Below are 20,387 nucleotides of genomic sequence, written 5' to 3'. Positions count from 1 at the left end.
TTTCCTCCTCCAAGAAAAAGGATATCATAAATTTAAAACTTTTACAGATAATCCCATGAAAATAACAAATCCCTGTTTCACTACCTTGTCCTCAACCAGTCAATTGGAAACTGCTAAGATACCCCAAAGATTTCCAGTTTGACTGCTAACCATGCCTTCTCTGTGGCTTTGTAGGACCCTTGAAATAATTGATGTTCTATGAATTCCACAAAGTTTTCCAGTCCAGAGAGTCAGGATCCCAGGAATACATGTTATAGTCTTCGCCATAATCTAAAAACAAGCAAACAAAAGCCCCTTTCATTCCCTTTAGAAATTGTCTTCTAACACACCAGAAGAAGGAATCATTACAAGATTATCTGATCTACTGGCAAAGCCTTCTCACCCTATTTTGGTACCTAGATAGTGTTCAGGTCTGCTTCTTTTTGATTTGAGTGTACAAGAGCAATAATAGTTTGAATGCAGCTTTTAAAAAACCAGGTCAGAAGCTGGAGCAAAGACACAAGCAACTACTTAAATAAAACTAAATTTGACTTCTGTTTTAAGATATGTGGCATTTTTCCTTCTAAAACCCTTATACTGTTGATTTCATAAGGAATTTTCCCCAGGCAGATGAAAGATATTATTTCTTTTTTCTTTTATTGTTATTATTTTTTTATTTTTAGTTTATCTTTATTGTTGAAAGTATTATAGGTATCCCTTTTTTTTTCCCCCCATTGACCCTCTCCACCTTGCTCCCACCCCTCCCCACGCCTTCACCCCATAATTGTCTGTGTCCATGGGTTGTGCATATCTGCATATAAGTTCTTTGATTAATCTCTTCCCACCCTCCACCCCCTTCCCTCTTCCCTCTGAGATATGACCGTCTCTTGCATGCTTCAATGTTATGAGTCTATTTAGTTTGTCAGATCTTTTTGTTCATTAGCTTCTTCTTAAAGAAGATCCTTCAGCATTTCATGTAATACTGGTTTGGTGGTGATGAACTCCTTTAGCTTTTTCTTATCTATGAAGCTCTTTATCTGACCTGCAGTTCTAAATGATAGTTTTGCCGGGTAGAGTAATCTTGGTAATAGTTTCTTGCTTTTCATTACTTTGAATATTTCTTGCCACTCCCTTCTGGCCTGCAAAGTGCCTTTTGAGAAATCAGCTGACAGTCCTATGGGTGCTCCCTTGTAGGTAACTAACTGCTTTTCTCTTGCTGCTTTTAAGATTCTCTCTTTGTCTTTAACCTTTTGCATTTTAATTGTGATGTGTCTTGGTGTGGACCTCTTTAGGTTCCTCTTGTTTGGGACTCTCTGTGCTTCCTGGACTTGTAAGTCTATTTCTTTCACCAGGTAGAGGAAGTTTTCTGTCATTTTTTCAAGTAGATTTTCAATTTCTTGCTCTCTTTCTTCTCCTTCTGGTATCCCCATAATACGAATGTTGGGCTACTTGAAATTGTCCCAGAGACTCCTTACACTATCTTCATATTTCTGGATTTTTTTTCTTTTTGCTCTTCTGGTTGGGTATTTTTTGCTTCCTCATATTCCAAATTGCTGATTTGATTCTCAGAATCCTCTACTCTACTGTTGATTCCCTGTAAATTATTCCTCTCAGTTAGTGTTTCCTTCCTTTCTGACTGGTCCTTTATTATGTCATTGATGATCTCACTAGTTTCCTTAATAGTCTTATTAATACCCTTGAGCATCCTTATAACCTTTATTTTGAACTCTGTATCTAGTAGCTTGCTTGACTCCATTTCATTTAGTTCTTTTTCTGGAGATTTCTTCTGTTCTTTGTTTTGTGACATATTTCTTTGCCTCCACATTTTGGCTGCTTCCAGGTGTTTGTTTCTATGTATCAGATAGAGCTGCTATATATCTTGGAATTAGTGGAGTGACTTTGTGTAGTAGGTGTCCTGTAAGGTCCAGTGGCTCAGCCTCCCCAGTCACCCGAGCTGGGCCTTCTAGATGCTCCCCTGTGTGGACGGTGTGCACTGTCCTGTTGCAGTTGAGCCTTGGTTGCTGTTGGCATCACTGGGAAGAATTTTCCCCCATGCCAATTGGCTGTGAGGACCAGCTGCAACTACAGCCAAAGAGTTGCTGAGCTGGAGACACCCCTATGGAGCAGGATTTATTTCAGTGGAGCTTTGGTGTTCACCAAGTGCGCCCCTTGAGTGTGTCACTTGTGGATGTGGTAGGGTTGTAATCCAGCGTGGTTGAGTCTGACTACCAGGTGCACTGTCTCTGGGGCCTCCTGGGAGGTGCAAAGTCAGCCTCTGCCAGTGCCTTGCCCAGGGCCACCTAGCATGAGCTACACAGCAAACCGTAGTTGGCTGCTACTTGGAGGTGACTAGGAGAGGCCAAGCTGTGAACCAATTGCAGGCTTTTGGTAGTGCCAGGCCTGGGGCCCCTTATTAAGATCTATGGGACATGCTGCTGCTTGTTTGAGAGATTTTAGGGAAGTCCTAAGCATGAGGCTAGAGAGGCCACTTGCATAGAAAAGCCACCGGAAATGGCTTGGATGAGCCTGCAAGTAGGGAGGGGCAAGGTCTTCAGGAATCACCAGGGTGGGGGAAAGGTGTGAGTTAGGTGCTGGATATTCAAATATGGCGCCTGCCTGCCAGCTCTGTTGGGGGAGGGCTCATCAAAGGAGCAATGGCCTCTGCCAACTCTTCTGTCTAGGAGAAAGTTGCCCCTTCAGCTCTGATTCCAGGCAAGTTAGTTCCTCCGTGAATGTCCCTGGTTCCTTTCAAGCTTCTGCCCAGCGCTGGAGCTCATAGGGAGTTTATCTGAGTAAGTCCATGTGTTGGCCCTTTAAGAGGAGCTGCCTGGGACTCCTGCAGCCTCGTAGTCCCTCAGCCACAGTCTCCACTGGTTTTTACAGCACAAAGCGGTGAGGACTTCTCTCGGCACTGGAAGCTGGGTTGGTGGGCCTGTTGTGGGCTTGCTACCCTTCACTCCTCTGGGAAACCTCTACTGCTGAGATATCCCTCCCAGTTTTAAACTGTAGCACCGGGTGTGGGACTCTGGCCATGTCTCTGTGATTCAGCCCTGATCCGCCCCCTGTCTCTACCCCTCCTACTGGTCTCGATGCTTCTTCAGTTCCCTCATTGTAGGACTTCTGTGCAGCTAGATTTCAGGAGGTTCTGAATGATGGTTTTCTGTATTTTAGTTGTAATTTTGATGTGGTTGTGGGAGGGTACCACTTTTACTTACCTGCCATCTTCTTGTCTCATCTGTTATTTCTTTTCTCCATTAACATTTTGTATAAGCAGAATTAAAGAGGGTTGTCTGTATTCCACAACAACCTAGGTGGATGATCAACTTATAGGATCCTTGGTTTCCACATCATTTGCTCAATTTGGATTAATTATCATCACAAAGACAAGGGTTTTTTTATAATTAGATTTTACTGTGTTTTGTTTTGGTTGAAATAAGTGAGCTGTTGCTAGGATGTGGGAGCTAGTTTGGTTATACAGAGTTTTTGTTTTAATAATATTTTAGAATAGAATTTGACTTTTACATCTTTGCACTGTCTTATGAATTATGCATCTAGATCTCTTCCTTATGTCTCAGTCTCTTCATTATAATTGACTTTGTGTAAGCAGAGCCTATGTCTACTTGGCAAAATACAGTGGCCTTTGAAAAGCAGAAACAGTCTCATTTTGGGGTGAATGGTAAATCATGGCCCACAGACAACTGTTTTCCTCTTTCATTTCTGTGTTACTCTCCCATGAGAATCACTTTTTTTCTTTTAAAACCATACCAGAGAGAAAGAGAACCATACCAGGGGGAAACAGAACTCCAGTAATTTCCATACACTGCCTGGAATTGCTGGTTGAAAATCGCTGCTCTAGGTTATATTTTTCTTTTTATCTAGATTGCAAGCTTATTGAGAAATGGATTCATGTACTATTTATACTTGCAGTTATTTTTGCTGTTCAAAGCAATCTTATGAAGTAGACTTTAGCCTCATTTTAAGGATAAAGAAATTGAGGCTTAGATAGGTTAATCTGAAACTGGCAGAACCTAACTATGATCTTGAACCATAGTCTTGAGAATCCATGCTCCTTCCATCATGCCACCTAGCCTATAAGTCTTCTTATATTCCTGCCTTTCTCACTAAATATATGGTGAATGAATTATCTTAATATAAAATGAGAAATAACATAAGTACATTTTAACATCTTTATTTGTTTAAAGGAATTATATTGGAGGAAGTGGTTTCTGTCCCAATAAAATTACCACCTGCTGGTGGTTGTTTTTTTTAATATTTTCTTTATACTTTATTCATGTTGTATGTGTGCCCTTTTGTGTAAGTTGCCATTAACCTTCTTTGGACACTAGAGGGCATTGCATCAAGGTTGATTATCAGCTTTAGAATCCTGGGTTCACTCCTTAGACCTGGCACTTACTAGTAGTGTGAATTTGGCAAAGTTACTTAAACACTCTAAACCGCAGGATCCTTATTTGAAAATGGGTTACAGCTATCTATCTTACCAGGGGTATAAGGATAATGGAGATGAATGTTTTAAAGCACGAAGAATAGTTTCTGCACATAGATCATTATCAAGAAATCCAATGTAGAGGGAGGAAAATCCTTCATAGGTCTTCAAACTATTTAATAGACATCTGAATATATTATCAAGCATTTTATGACAATGTTTTCTGGAAACTATTGATACTTGGTGCTTTGTTGGGCACAAAGAAATGATCATTTAAACTTTAGTTGGATATATTATCTTAACGTTGGATATATTAAATTATTGGATTTAATTTTTTTCCTTTTTATAATTTGCAAGTTTTTTTATTTCAATATTTTATGATAAAAGTAAACATTTATAAGTAATCATTTTCTGTACTTATTTGAGTACATACCAAAACTATATTAATTAGGTTCTCTAGAGAGGGGGCATTTGATTTAATATTACCAGGTATTCTGGTCTAGTATAGGGAACAGGTATGTTTTCCTGAACAGAATCTTCCTCAAAGTTTTTGTGGTAAATTGCAAAAATGGCCACAATTTTTTACAGCACTTCCCTTTCAGAAATGAAGTCTATTTTCCAACCCTTTAAATCTGGGCTGTCAATAGACTGTGATGGAAGTAATGTTATGTGTACTCCAGGTTTGGACCTCAGGGGACCTTTTTGCTTCTAACTACTTTCTTGGAACCGTGCTGCTACTATGTGAAGTAGCCTAACCCAGCCTGCTGGGGAATGACAGACCACATGGAACAGAGGAAACATCTCAGCTGAGGCTCCTCTAGACTAGCTGTCCCAAGGCGACTACAGATGCAGTGAGTCCATCTGAACCCAGAAGCATGAGTGGAATATCATGGTCAGAAACTACATAGTCAGAATAAACAGTTGTAACAAGCCGCTATGTTTAAGGGTGATTTTTTTTTTTTTTTTTTTTTTTAAGGCAACAGATCATAACTTACACCCCCTCTACTACTACTAGGGTGCAAGTCTTCTTAGCCTCCCACAGTGAGCTATGGAAAGGATTTTCCCACTCTGCATTACTCTCATAGCCCTCTGTACATATGAAAGAATGGGCACTGTAGTTTCCTTGATATCATTGGTCATTTGAGAATGCCCCCTCTTTCTAACCTAGTCAAAACTAATTTTGATTTGCTTGTTTTTCCATCATGATAAATGAAAATTAAATTAATATACAACTGAAATTTGATCCTAATTGTAAAAAGTGGTATAGGCATGTTTTGAAACTTGTCTATTTCCCCTAAATCATTAGACAAATCTAAAATTATGTCTTATGTACCTTTTATACTGGAAAGTCTTTGGGCTATCATCTAAATGTAGAACATAAGCATGTGAAATCAAACCACTTCTCTAATAGAAAAATCAAAAGATTGGTCAAAAATTAGTTAAGGTTCTTATGTTTACACACCACAACATGTAAACAATTCATTTTTTGCAGAGTAAGGGATAGTGTGAAAAGGCTAGGCAGGAGAGTTGCATCTCTTCCTTCCTAGTCTCCATTTACTCAAGAACCCTATTTGTGCTATACGATTTTGTTTTTGTTGTAAATGCTCCTGGCTGCCAATCCTGGGCAAAAGTGGAAAATGAGATTTTCTTTTGTCATGCCCCCCTCCCCTGATCCTTGTTTTCTCTGCCTTCTCTTCACTGAGCTTTACTCTCTAAGTCTCTGGGACCCTCCTATACCCCCTGGGTAGCCTCCTTGAACGGATCTCTCAACCAGTGCCCCAAGCCTTTCCCTTCATTCTCTGCTCTGTGAAGAACACACCTCTACAGTAAAACCTCGATATAAAGGACTGATATGGGCGAGAGGGTGTCCATTAAAGCTGAAAGTCCATTATATAGTAAAGTAGGTGTTTATAAATGCGTATGTTAAAAAGTTAACAAATTAGCTTACCTGTCTTATGTAGACATGTTTGTGTAATTAAGCATGTGTGAAAAGTTTAATTTCACAGAAAAGTTTTCTATATGTATTACTGTAACTTTAAATTTATACTGAATAGGTCTAGTAAATGTGCGCATTCACCAGTCACTCGAGGGAAAAAATGCACATGCATTTCTGCAGAAAGTCACGACACGAGACAACAGAACCAATTACTGCATGTGATGCGGTATGATCACGTGCTAATCATTTGTGGAGCATTGTTTACAAGCGGTGACTCTTGGATTTAAGTACATAGACTATAGTTGTAGATATGTAACATTTATGTCAGCAAATTACTACAGTATTTTTTCCAACATGTGGCCTATTTGCTAAAATTTGTTAAAGATAACAGTGAATTAATAACAAAAAAAAATGACCAGTTAATCTCATTATAAGCAAATCTTGGGTTAAAAGCATTTTAAAATTAACATTAATTTTCACATATGACATATGGACCAGAAGTTTTGTCCATTTAATCTGAGGTCCACAAAATCGAGGGTATACTGTACTGTGTTCTTTTCTGGCATGTGCTCTGATTTGATAGGGAATTAGTGCAATAAGTCAAATAATTGTACAGTCATGCTCCCTTTGCCCTCACCCATCTGTTACAACAGGTTACTCCTAAAGAAATAACACTACAGCCCTTAGGTCTGGCAAAAATGATGGCAATATTCAAGTTTTGGGATACACAGAATCTTAATACAGGCCTCTTAATATTCAGCTATGAGATTTTCTCTTTAGAGCCAGTTAGAGGTAGTGACACAAGACCAAATTAGGATTGTTTTTCATGATTTAAATTCTTTTAAAGGATTCCTACAGATGCCTTTTGGTATCAGGTTTTTAAAATCCCTTTTATAGCTAATAATTGAAGGCTTGTGTATGAAAGCATGTGCCATTACAGAGTCCTTCTTTGGAGTCAGATCGTATCCAGTCCTAATTAAGAAGCAATTTCAGCAGCAGTCATAGCCTGTTAATTCTGACGTGTTTTTTTTTTTTTTTTTCATAGCCTGCACTGTCTTTCTCAAAGTCACAGATTCAGGAGGAGGCCTTTTTTGAGTAGAGTCCACAGGAAGGGTAGTCTGTTCAACATTTCAGGCAACTTCCTTTGCAGTAGTATAAAAATAATTGGGTAGTGAAAACCAGTGGGTCCTTGCTGCCTGTCACCACTTGAGCCAATTAAGCAGAGACAGGGTTGAATTATATATAAGCGTTTATTCCAATATTGCTGGCAATCTAAGAGAACAGTAATGGTCATCCATGAAAATCTGCTCTGCTGCCCCTGCATAAGCCAGCTGCTGATATTGGGTAGAAGGACAAAGATTACATGGGAAAGTAGGAATTATAGGTTTGGGGAAGTAGGCAAGGAGGGCTGGGGGTCGCAAAGGGCAGGCGCCTCAGGGCCTCTAGGGTGGGTGCCTCCAGGACCAGATTACAAGCAGTGCGGGCTGGGGATTGCAAAGGGTGGGTGCCTCCAGGATTCCAGTGCTTCAGGAACAAGGTGTTAATCTTTCCTTGATGACAGGCAGTTCTCAGAAAAGGAGAGTAGATCTATTCCAAGGGTAATTCCCATGTCCTGGGGCATACAACTCCCAGCCAGGTTAGAAAGTGCTTTTTCTAATTAGAACAGAACAATCACAGTTAACTGAACATGATTAATATTTCTTTTAACTATAGCTGACAATCACAGTCAACAGAGCATGATCAACATCTCTGTCCCTAACAATAGAAGTCAGTTTGGAACATGTTTATAAGGAACCAGCATAAACTGAACAGAGAGAATATATTTCTGTTTATCATTTGCTTACCCAAAGTGCAGATCTTTAAAAAAATCTAAACTATTTTGCCTGTATCAATACTGTAAGGATACATTAGATTTTGAATAAGTAAGCAGTAGTGGAAAAGTAGTTACAAACCACTGACTATAATACTATCTAATTTGAATCAAGTAATTGTCATCGTGATATCACAAAGTAGTGCTATATTTGTTTTATTTTACTTAATTCCATCACCAGCTAAATTTATGTAATAGCATAAAGTTTATATAAATCCTTCCTTATGATACCTTTATCCTGTGTTCGTTAAGGAGGACTAGGGCATATTCTGAAAATGGTGATTTTTTTTCTCTTAAATATACTTCTGGAAATTTTTTGCTAGTTGAACCTAATATTTTGTACTCTGGTTTGTGACTCAGTTCTATAGTACAAGTATGTTTGTATATAAATGTACACACAAGTGTATATATATGTTGAGATGGATAGAGCATAAGGCTTAGAGACTAAAAATCATATTCTGTCCTGTCTTCTGGAACACTGTTCCCTGGTCCTGATTGAATATCTAACAAATTGAAGGAATAAGAATATTTATAAAAAGGAGCAAAGTTCTATTTTACTATGCCCATTTGGATGAAGAAATATTTAAATATTTGAAATGGAAAAATAATGGCAAAGGTGGTAGAAAATCATCCACTTGTATTCCCTTTGTAATAAGTCTGTGTCATCACAAATTGATTAGTCTTTGGATTTAAAGTCATACAGAAAAGAAGTTACGGTAGGCAGCCTCTAAGATGGCCCCACTGATTCCCACCTTCTAGAATTCATACCCTGTGTATCTCCCTGCCCTTGAGTACTGGCTGGACCTGGGCAATTGCTACCAAAGAGTATAACATGACAGGAGTGATGGTATGTCACTCCTGACATTAAAGACTTCAGTTTCCCTCTTAGGTGATCTCACTCCCTGAGATCACTTGCCCTGAGGAAACCAGCTGCATTATGAGACTCCAGCGTGAGAGAACTTAAAAGTGGGTCTCCCTGGCAGTTGAGCCTTACGATGATTACAGCCCTAGCTGACCCCTTATTGCAGCCTTGCAAGTGACCCTGTGCCAGCCCACCTAGTTAAGCCACTCCCAACTGCCTGACCCACAGAAACTGTGAGATGATAAATGTTTGTTATTTTCAGCCACCAAGTTTTGGGATAATTTGTAACTAATACAGAGGTTTTACATTGTAAATCTAGAAATTTAGTGATTTAAAAAAAGTGAAAAGAATATTTCCATTTTTGCCTCATTGTATTATCCCTGGCCACTACAATAATAATGTACAGAATCATCTATATAATATAGCAAATTATTTTAATACTAATGATAAGTCTATACATTTTGAATAAAGATTTTTCAACTCTGAGATTTAATTTATTCATTTATACTTGGTTGTTTCTTTTAAATCATTTTTTTCTCTTGCTATAACATTGGAAGAGACTTATTTTGCATCAGGACCCAAGATTTTCCTCACTCCTCACCACTTCCCATTCTTTTGAAGGCCTTTGTGTGTGTGTGCGTGTGCATGCATGTGTGTGAATTAATCACCTCAGGGCCTTCTTTGTTAGTACAGCTGGTGTGCAGACATTCCAGTTCCTTAAAATCAGTCTCAGATTTTTCTAGGAAAGAGGAGCTCCTGCCTAGCTAGGTACAAATAGACAGTCATTCAGATCAAAACCTATTGTTCTAGAGAAGTTACAGATGAGGAATATTACTCATTTAAGTTATTATTTATTTTCAAAATCTTATTTTGGATAAAAAAAACTTTGTAACTTTGTAGTTAAGAGCTCAGGATTTGGAGTTAGAAATCCTGAGATTCAAATCTCAACACTCACTTGCTAGTTGGGCAATTTTGCACAAATTACTTAATCTCTCTAAGCCTCAGTTTCCTTTTTTGTGAATAGGGATGATAACACTTTCCCATAGGTCAGGGGTGGGGAACCTTTTTTCTGCAAAGGGCCTTTTGGATATTTATCACACCATTCACAGGCCATACAAAATTATCAACTTAAAAATGAGCTATGAAAAAAACTAGATTTTTCGAGTCCCGCCTTCATTTGCCTTGGCAGGGACAGACCAAAGGATTTTGCAGGCTGTACAGCCCATGGGCCGGACGTTCCTCACCCTAGCCATAGGTTGTTTTGAGAAATAAGATGATGTATGTACTGTGCCTGGCAGGTAGTAAGATCTTAACAAATGGTGGTCGAGGTATTTTTACTATCACTTGTACCATCACAACCAGCAGTACTCACTAAGAAAAAGTACATTCAGAAGTATTTCAAGGCATCCCACCAAACTAAAATTAATTATTGTTTCCTATAAAAAACACACCAGGATCTATTTCTGATCTTTGTCAAATATGTTACCATATTTTTTGAGGTTATATAGATGTCTTAGGTAATCTGCTGCAACCTGATTATACCTCAGACTGAAGGATAGACAAATTGCCTTTGTGATGGTTCCTGTATCACTATACTGCCTTAAATGCAGGGGCAGATTGGTGGGCAGAAAGACTGACCCAATATCTCCAGAACAGAATTTATTGTAAACTATTTAGGCTGAAAGATCACTGTTTTATTTTTTTTCATAACAGAATAGTCTATGATTGTTTAATAGTGTGTGAACAAAAAGGTATTAGCCTATTTGGCTTGCAGTGAATTTGATTATATAGATTCATATAGGGCCCTGGCTTTGTACTTTATACACTGAAAAGCTGGAAGACTGTGGAAATGAATCCTAGAATCTGCAGTGAGAGTTTTGTACCCATTTGCTTCTAGATAAGTGGTATTGACAACTGAAGGCCCTTAGTTGATTATTTATGAGCTGTAATCTTTTGGTCTTACGTTAAAATTCTATTTCTTTCTATTTTTAAAAGAACTGATTTACTAAATATTTATCTTAACCCAGGGTCTTTTCATGTTCATGACTGGTGTTTAGGCACTAGTGGTTAAGAATAGGCATTTGCAGTGTAATCACCTGCGGCAAGCTAAAAAGGTTCTGCTGTAATTTCTTCATCTGGAAGAAAATGCAGATAATAATTAATAGTACTCAGACTGTCATAGTGAAACCAGGGGTCCAAGGCCACCTGTCACTACTTGTGCCAAATTAAGCAGAGACAGAGTTGAATCATATACGAGCGTTTATTCTATTATTGCCGCAAAATGGGAGAGCAGTCACCCTGGAAATTCTGCTCTGACGCCCCTCGCCAGTTGGCTGATTATATATCAGTGAGGGAGAAGATTAACTACATACAGCCGAGAGCTACAAGAGTAACAGAGAAACGGGAGGGGAGGGTCTGCAGTCCGGCCTTCAGGAGCTCAAAGTCCTATAACCAGGTGGCTAATCTATGATGTTACAAACAACTCAGACTGTGGGACCAAAGAATGGTCAGCGTTCCTGAGGCACACTCCCTGCGGTGGTCAGGGTCAGGGCACAGCAACCACATCAAAGCATATCCTGTCCTTGGTCTGTTCTCAAAATGTATTTCTTTTCTGAGTAATGGACCCACTGAGGCATCTTATCTTTTTACAGCCTCATTTCATCCTCCAGTTTCCCAGGGTCTGTAAGAAAACTTCTTATCTATAGTTAATAAGGTGAATGATTATTAAACATCTGTGGCTCTATTCTTACTATGTGCCTTTCCCCACTATCAATAGGACAGTTATGAGGGTAAAATTTGATGATCCATGTAAAAAACTTAGAATCATGCCTGGTAATATAAGCGCTAAATAAATAATACTATTTTGCATATTTGAAAGTTGTTTAAGAGAGTAGATCTTAAAAGTTCTCATCACAAGAAAATTATTTTGTATCTATTTAAGGCGACATATGTTAACTTGACTTATTGTTGTGGTTATTTTTCAATGTACATAAATAACAAATCATTATGTTCTATATCTTAAACTAATCTTTTATGTCAATTATACCTCAACTCAAAAAAAGAAAAATAAATATTTGCTGCTGCTGTTATTATCATCACCACCCCTGCCAGAGCCTTTTTGTGTATGTGGACAGTGGGAGAGTGGAGAGGGGAATTCCTTGGGGTAAAGTTGTGCTATGTTAAAAATCATTTGTAATTAAAACAAGTAATAAAATTTAGGCATCAGGAATTCAAATAGGAACAAGAAACAGTCTAATAGTATAAACCAATGTGTAAACAGTCATAATAAAAAATAATTAAATAATAGAGTTTGTATCAAGACCAAATAAGAATTCAGAACAACATATCAGAAAATAAAGGTATCACAGAATAACTGACTTATAATTGGCTTTATGGAGAGTAGGATTTTGCCTGATGGAGGACAGGGGAATGAGATCCAGATCCTCTAGAAGCCAGAGCACAGCTGGAGGAGAGGTGAGTGTGGAGGGGTTTGGTAGGAGTGAGGGTGGTGCCAGGTTAAAAAGGCCCTTTACTGCCATCCTAAGATGTGAATCTCACTGAACTTATTAAAATATCTAACAGTGGTACTGTTATGATCATCTTTAGGTTTTATTAAAATATTTTGGGAGCAACAATACAACTTCATACAACAGGAGCAGTCAGTTAGGAGAGAGTAGTCTCAGGTTGATATCACAGAAGTTTGAACATGAACAGTGGAGTGGAGATGAAACAAATTTGTCAATTTTAGAGAAAAGATCAGCAACATGGGAATATAATCATGGCTACACAAGGATAAAGAGGCCTCCCAGCCCCAGACTTGTTCTTTCTCTCATGTATTTCAGACTTGAGTAAGGGAGAGATGGAGAATTTTGTTCTTATAAGCAAAGAAAAAGATATAGCAGTTTTATTAGGAATGATTAATAGGAGCTCAATCACAATAGTTTTTATTCTCACCTAAGAGAGTTGGCAAATTATATTTAAGTCTGGTTTTCTATGTAATCTCTCCTTTTTTGGCACTATAAATCTCAGTAGAGATTGGAAAACAGGCAATGAACTAAAAATCTAAAACAGTTTGAAATCTTGAATCAGAGATTAATCAAAATAAATTGATTCATGGGATGGGATTTCACAGATTCCACTAGGTTTCTAAGAGACTCATGTGCTGAGAGGAATTATTTATTTAGAAATGTAGTTCTGAAGTACAGCACCCCATTTCTACCCTTACAACAGCTACTTTAAGATAAACAAGAGCAACATAATTTATTATGTAGAAGCAATGACCTCTTCTCCTTTCCTGGTGCTGTGTAAAGAATTGCAGCCCACAAAATTCCAGAGGATAGATAACTGTAGAAAGTTGATTAACCCTTATTTTAGCTTCTGTATACTGCTTCACTAGTTCCACCACCTGCATCCCCTTGACCAAACTGCTCTCCCTTAACCAAATAGAATGTAGGTAGGTTGTTTTTTCTGCCTTTATATTCTCCCTGCAAAAACTGTTTGGGGCTGCGAGTTTGTTTAGGGCAAGAGCCCATTCGCAGCTGCTGGCTAATAATAATAAAAAACTCTAAATAAACGATTTGGTCTCTGTGTGAATTAGTCTCGCATAACTTGGGTGTAACAGTTTCATAGTCCTGAATAGTCGTTTCTGTGAACAAGATCTAAAATGCTCTTTAAGAGAATAATAATATGAATATATGTGTGTATATACATTTATGTGTGTGTATATATACACATGTGATAGGTAGATAGACATTTACATGTATACACATACAGAGAGGGGGGGCCTGTATATGTATATTTCATATACTTTGGTCAGCTTCATTCCAAGATTATTAAAGAAGCCCTAGTAATGCTAGGTTGTTTAGTAGTGACATGATTCCTTGCTCCAGAAGAAAATTTGGTTATGAGAACAGCATGATCAGATGATCTCTCCCTGAATACTGCATAATATCTTCCAGATCTAGACACTGTTTGAAATACCATATGTTCCCTACCCATCTTTTTTCTTTTTATTTAAAGTATCTGATATGCAATACCCTTTCTGGGTCAGAAGGGTCACCTGAAATGTTGCCAACCTATCTGGCTGCCTGAAATTATGAATATGAAGAAATTAATTCCATTCCCATTTCTTATTCAAAATAAGCAAGGGATAAGGGTGTGTTTGGAGGCACAGATCATGGGGATAGAAGTTAGATATCTGGAGCCTATAGATAAGGATATTTAAAAACTTATTTTTCTATGACTTGTGTTTCAGAATAAATATTACGGTCATTTTTATTTTTTCAAATGAACTTGATAGGTATTCCCAAAGCCTGACTATAGTTTTTTCAAATATAATCAATCTAAAAGACTTGTTTTCTTGGATACTGAAGAAGAAATCTTAATCTTTTATGTCCTTTTATTGATGCTGTCCCAAACGTGTTACTAAAGTTAAATGAAGTAGACAGCTTTGGGACTTGCGTGTTTATGAAAAACATGCTTTTAGGCACCAAATGTTGATTCTGCAGGGAATATCATAGCATATTTGTTGTTTAAATAATTACATGCAACAGAACTGAGTCTTATTCTTTAGAACTTAAATTTTTTGTTCCCTATGTGTACGTTATGAACTCTTCTTCCAAACTAAGTCCAGACGATTTTGACTTATAAAAGCCAATAACATATTCACTTTCTCGAATAATTATTTTCTATTTAGTGTTTAAAACATTGAACAGATGACCATGTTGAATAACTTAGGTGAAGTTAATTTAAAACATAATTTGCAGTCATAATTATAGAATTAAGAGGCGTCTTCAAGTTCATCTACTTGATTCATCATTATCTAGATCAGGGGTGGGGAACCTTTTTTCTTCCAAGGGCCATTTGGATATTTATGACATCGTTTGAGGGCCATACAAAATTATCAACTTAAAAATTAGCCTGCTATATTTGGTCAAGCTTTTAATTGAATTTATTGACTTTCAAGTTCCTCCTGCTGTTGCCTTGGCAGGGCCAGACGAAATGATTTTGAGGGCTATATATGGTCCAAGGGCAGGACATTCCCCACCCCTGATCTAGATGACGCCCGGGGTGGGGGGGTGGGGGGAAGACTTCTAAAATCACTGAACTTGGCAGTGACACCTTGTGACCAGATCCCAGTTTTTCTGACTCTCCTCCAGTGATCCTTCTACATTTCTATAGTTTTCTGTTTTTTTTTTTTTAGTCCTCTAGTATCTATAACCATGTAATTTTAAAAATTGAGACATAATTGACATATTGCCATATAATTCTTGATTACAGTCAGGGTGCCTTAGCTGAGGAGCTTTCTGGGCTCCCCTTCCTCTCCACCATCCCCTCACACATACCTTTCCTGTTCTTACCCCTCACCAAGAATTCTTGAGCCCAGACACCTGGGCAGAAATTAACCTACATGACCTAGATGTCCAAGAGGAACAGTCATGGCTCTTGACTGTTCAAGAGAGGGACCTGGAAAGGAGAGGGACCCTGACCAGAGGGTATGGTTTATGTTGAAGGTAAAGAGAAGGGAGGAGATATAGTGAGAAGAATTCTGGGTCTTGGACTTGAGGGAATACTGAACACAACATGAAGGAGGGAGAGAAATTAGCTGAGCTCTTGGGGCAGATGAGGTTTCAGATCTTGAACTGAGACTAGGAAGAGTTAGGGAATCCCAGTTCCTGTGAACCTCTGCCCCAAAAGATATAGGAATCAGCCTTGAGAAACTATGCTTGGGGCAGCTCTGACTCTGAAACACATTTTATTATAAAGTAGAATTAGTATGTTTCTTTTATCTGATACATGTTTGACTTGTGAAGGGGAGAATAGCAGGTGCCTAGACACTAAAATTGAGGTGGGAACAGAAGCAGAAGAAATTTGCCCCACACTAGTAGAGATGTATTCTCTGGTGCATTTTTATCATATAAATTGGATTTAACAGGATTAGAGAACACAATGCACTCTAGATTATAATTTAGTCTAGAACACGCAATCTCCTAAACAGAGAAAGCACTTGCTGGTGAACCACATATCTTTGCTGTTGAGTGGCATTGTGGTTTTTTATGCTTACAGGTGACACAGAGGGTCAGTATAAGGAAGAAATTCCCACCCAGCGATGTGGCCTCGGTTAGAGATCCTCAGTGTTGAGTGTCAGTTGGGTTTAAGTATATTTTTATACTTATAAGATAATTTCTCAAAATGAAACTCCCAAAGGAAAATAAGTTAATTGCCAGTCTGAAGTGCACTCTAGTTGCTTTAGCTGCTTACAGTGGTTTTGAAAACTAGGTGTCTTTTTTGTTTGGGTGTTTATTTTTAATTAGAACTGTTTCCGTTGGGTTATCTCAGGAGAGAGCATATCATATTGCCATGACCTCATTCCACTCTCTTTCATTTATTTGTTCTCTCTCTGGGATACTTTAAGAGTTCCCTCACTCCTTATGTTCGAGCATTTGAAGAAGATGAAATATAGGGAGGTAATACTTTTTTTAGGTGGTCACAACTGAGCTAGAAAGGAGCCTATATGGAGATTAATTTGGCCTTCCAGGCAAGCCAGCGGGGGTTGGAAGAACACTGGAGCAATGATTTCTGAGCTTTCCAGGGCAGGTTGTAGAGCCGTTTTCTCAAATTACTGCTTTTCTCAGTCAGGTCTCCTAGTTTCCCTAGGATCCCTCATCTGAGGTTTTAGTAGCAGAGATGAGAGGGGCTCTTGTCTTCCCACACTCAACCCCATTGCCTGTCTTTTTTCTAACACTTCCTCCTTACCAGTCTCATCCTGTCTATGGGAATATCTTTTCCACTGTTAAACCTGGTGGCCCAAGACATGGTGCCAAATATTTGAGAAGATTTATTTTTTCCTTGGGAAAAGGGAAAGAAAGGGAAGGGAAAACCCACTCTGTGTACTACAAGGCTAGCCCTGTCACCTTTCAAGTGTTCTAAGATGTCTGCGGCTTCTGCCATGCCTTCTTCTGCCACAGGCCTTCCCATATGGTGTCCCCTCTGCCTCCTCTTTGCTGACTTAGATGTTGCCCATCTTTTTTAAAAAATCACAATTCAAGCATCACTTGTTTAAAAGACCTTTCCCAACCTCCTGACAGATTCAAATTTTCCCTTTATAAAGCTCTTTGAAAGTCTTCTGCATTTAGAGGTGTTGCAGGAGGCTTTGGAGGCTTGTAGTCCTTTGCCTTGAAACAGAAGCCAGGGAATCCCTTTGGAAGACTGAAGGGGGCTCCCATTGGACACTCTATAGAGGTCTTCCCCTGCAGCTCAGGAGAGCATGAGTCAGACATCGAGTTTTAGGTTAATTTGCTGTTGCCTGACTGTGTGACCAGGAACAGGTCACCTTTAGATTTTGGCTTCCTAATCTCTTAAACCAGGGCAGTGCCTAGCTAGGCCTGTCCAGCACTAAAAATATGTGGGACACTTTAAAAGAGCAGATGTTCATGGAATACTACCAGTTTTAATAATTCTAATAAATAATTTGATAACTATTTTAAGAAGATAAAAAGCAGGTAGGAAAGAAACAACTTATTGAATTCCAAGGCTGACTTTGTAAATCAACAGTGAGATACTTAGTGTAAAATGCTGACTATTTGAGGTTCTAGTGATATTAGCTGAGCTTCCAAGTTTCATTCAGAAATAAAAAACATGATGGTATTTTTTCAGTATGTTTGTTTTGTTTTGTTAAGCCCAATATTGCTCAGATCAGGAGATTAAGATTTAAAAGCAGGCAAGAATTTGTTCAAGCTTCCCTTTACCTTAGAGGCAGAAGCACACTTAGTCTCAGTTATTATCTAAGCCAGTAAATCTTTGTTTTAGGACTTACACATACTTTACACACATAGTTTGTATGTGTGTGTGTATGTTCTGTGTCATGAGATAAAATATATTCTTACTGTGAATTACATATAAGAGAGTTTAAAAGTAGTTGATCTAAGCTGAATTATGTGGTTAAGCTTTAATAATATAATCTTAATTTTCATTTGGGATCAGAGTTTAGCAGGAGATGTATGGAACACAGTACGAAGCAATTCCATACACCAGGTAAATTCAGGATTGTTGACTCTCCTTAATGGAAAACTAGAAAGGGCTTGAAAAATATATCTCTTTAGATTAGCTGTTCATTTTACTATGGGTATTGTAATGGAGAAAACTATTTAATTATGTGCCTTACAAAAGGCCAGAAAACTTGAATAGCCATCTCTCTCTGGCTTTTACTTAGCCCACTTTTTATTTCTATACTGCAAACTGTGAAACTATTTGATTCCTCAAAAGAAAAAAAAAAGCATATTCTAGTGTTAAAGTTAAATATACAATTTGGAGAATTATTCTTTTGAAAATTGGTAATGTAGACATGGCAAAGGTGATGAAATTTAGTTAATGTTGGGTAGATTTTTTTCACTATTAGAAAGCATGCTTGAGATAGTCTGACTTAAAATAGCATGGGTTCTCCTAAGCGGCTGAGTAGACCAGTTGGTTTTGAATATTTCCTTAGTAAGAGGATGTGGTGATTTTCTTCAGAAAAAAAGGAAGTGTTTTCTTTATTTAAAAAAAAAAAAAGAGGGCTTCCTGTTTATTAATTTAATTATTAAACTTAAGAGTGTGGCCAGGCTGATCTTTCAAGGAACAAGGTATAATGTGGTTTTGAATGCTTAGTGGCAAACAAAACTTGGTAACGTTACAAAAAGGTGCCATTGAAAAAATCTGTTACTTGTCTGTCTTGAAGTATTACTCTAGGAACCAGATAATGAATTTTTCAGTAGTCACTGATGTGATATTTAAAACACAAAATAAGCTACTTTTTTTACCAGTGTACTGATGCAAAGCCGGTTGATTTTTTTTACTATAATATCAATAGTTGGATAAAAGAGCTTACATTTCCTTCTTGTTTCCTTCCCTCATGTCCTGCTCCCCCATTCAGGTCATGTATCAGCAAGTTCTTAGAATATTTATTTAATATGGTAAAGAAAACATTGTTTTGCTATAAAAGGGCAATAGTAATTTCTCCACTCCTACCCTGGCATAAAAGCACATGCCTCAGAATTAGACAGACCTAGACTTCTTTACACTTTGATCTTAAGGAAGTTCCATAACTTCTCTGAATTTCAGCTGTGATCTCTGAAATGGAGAATAATGTCGTCTACTTTATAAGCACTTTATGAGGTTGTGAGATAAGTGCTTATCTCAGTTCCTTGGCATTCAATATACTTTTGTTGTTGCTGTTGTTATATTTATCATAATATAAAATAATATTTGTATTGTACTGTCTAAAATCTTTCACACATAATATGTCATTTGGAGCCAGGCTTACTTTCTAAGCTTCCTTTACCTATTGTATATAGGACATGATAGTGGCCAAAGATATCAATTCATGGCTTTTTGCAAATTGTAATATTTGTAGTCTTCTATATAGTTTTATTCTGATGCTTTTCATGAAAAAAGCAATAAGAATACAAAATATGTTATGTATGTATTTGGAGTTACTGTATACATACCTGAGTGTCATCATTGACTAAACAATGTAACACTCATAAAAGATTTGTTTGGAAGTTTTATAAACAGGAATGGTAAGTGGAATTAAAAGTTCAATTTATTGAACATTTTAGATTTTTTTAAAGATGTAATAATAAATCTACATTGTTTTCTTTTTAACAGATGGGCTTAGGTCATGAGCAAGGATTTGGAGCCCCCTGTTTAAAATGCAAAGAAAAATGTGAAGGATTTGAACTGCACTTCTGGAGGTAATATTTTGAAAACTACAACCACATTAGGAATTTCTACTCTTTGGCAATGCTTCTTCAAACAGTGGAACTCTCTTACAAGTTTTCTAGCCTGGTTGCTAAGTTGCAGATCTGTTACTCTTTTGTAAGAAATAAATAAAAAATAAAGCTAGTCTGTCTTCCTGTCATTAAGTTTGAGCTAATTGGGCCATAATAACTATATTTAGAATTGTTTGAGTTGTTTGTCCTTCAAACTTCTTATGAGTCTAGAATGCTGAGTATGTCTCTTTTCTAAATGACAAGTTTGTGGTAATCTCTCAGGACTGTTTATTAATTTAATTATTAGTCTTTTTATAGTTATTGGTAACTTTGCACATCTTTGTCTGTATATTTGCAATAAACAATAAATATGAATGATGAATTGAGCATTCCGGTCCAGATTGTCAGGAAACTTGAATCTGAGTCTCTTCAAAATTTTCAGCTATAAATTTACTGCTGAAAAACTTTGAAGCACTTGAATTTATAAGAATAACAGAATGATAACTCATTGCCAGTGTCTTGATTTGAATCAAGTGCCTATATATGGA

The 20,387-nt window shown here is 37.6% G+C and overlaps 1 protein-coding gene across 1 annotated transcript in view; it reads left to right on the top strand.

Moving 5' to 3' along the window:
• The window catches only part of TES (testin LIM domain protein), a 43,498-nt gene that overhangs the window by 2,377 nt on the left and 20,734 nt on the right, over window positions 1–20,387 (top strand). The window contains exon 2 of the mRNA XM_081147567.1: window positions 19,736–19,821. Within this exon, the coding sequence (XP_081003693.1) occupies window positions 19,736–19,821 (86 nt within the window). The remainder of the gene's footprint in view (window positions 1–19,735; window positions 19,822–20,387) is intronic.

The sequence above is a fragment of the Miniopterus schreibersii genome (genome assembly GCF_964146895.1).
Source record: "Miniopterus schreibersii genome assembly, chromosome: 9".
Lineage (NCBI taxonomy): Eukaryota > Metazoa > Chordata > Mammalia > Chiroptera > Miniopteridae > Miniopterus > Miniopterus schreibersii.
The sequence above is the reverse complement of the archived record's forward strand: the minus strand, read 5'-3'. Positions and strand labels throughout refer to the sequence as shown.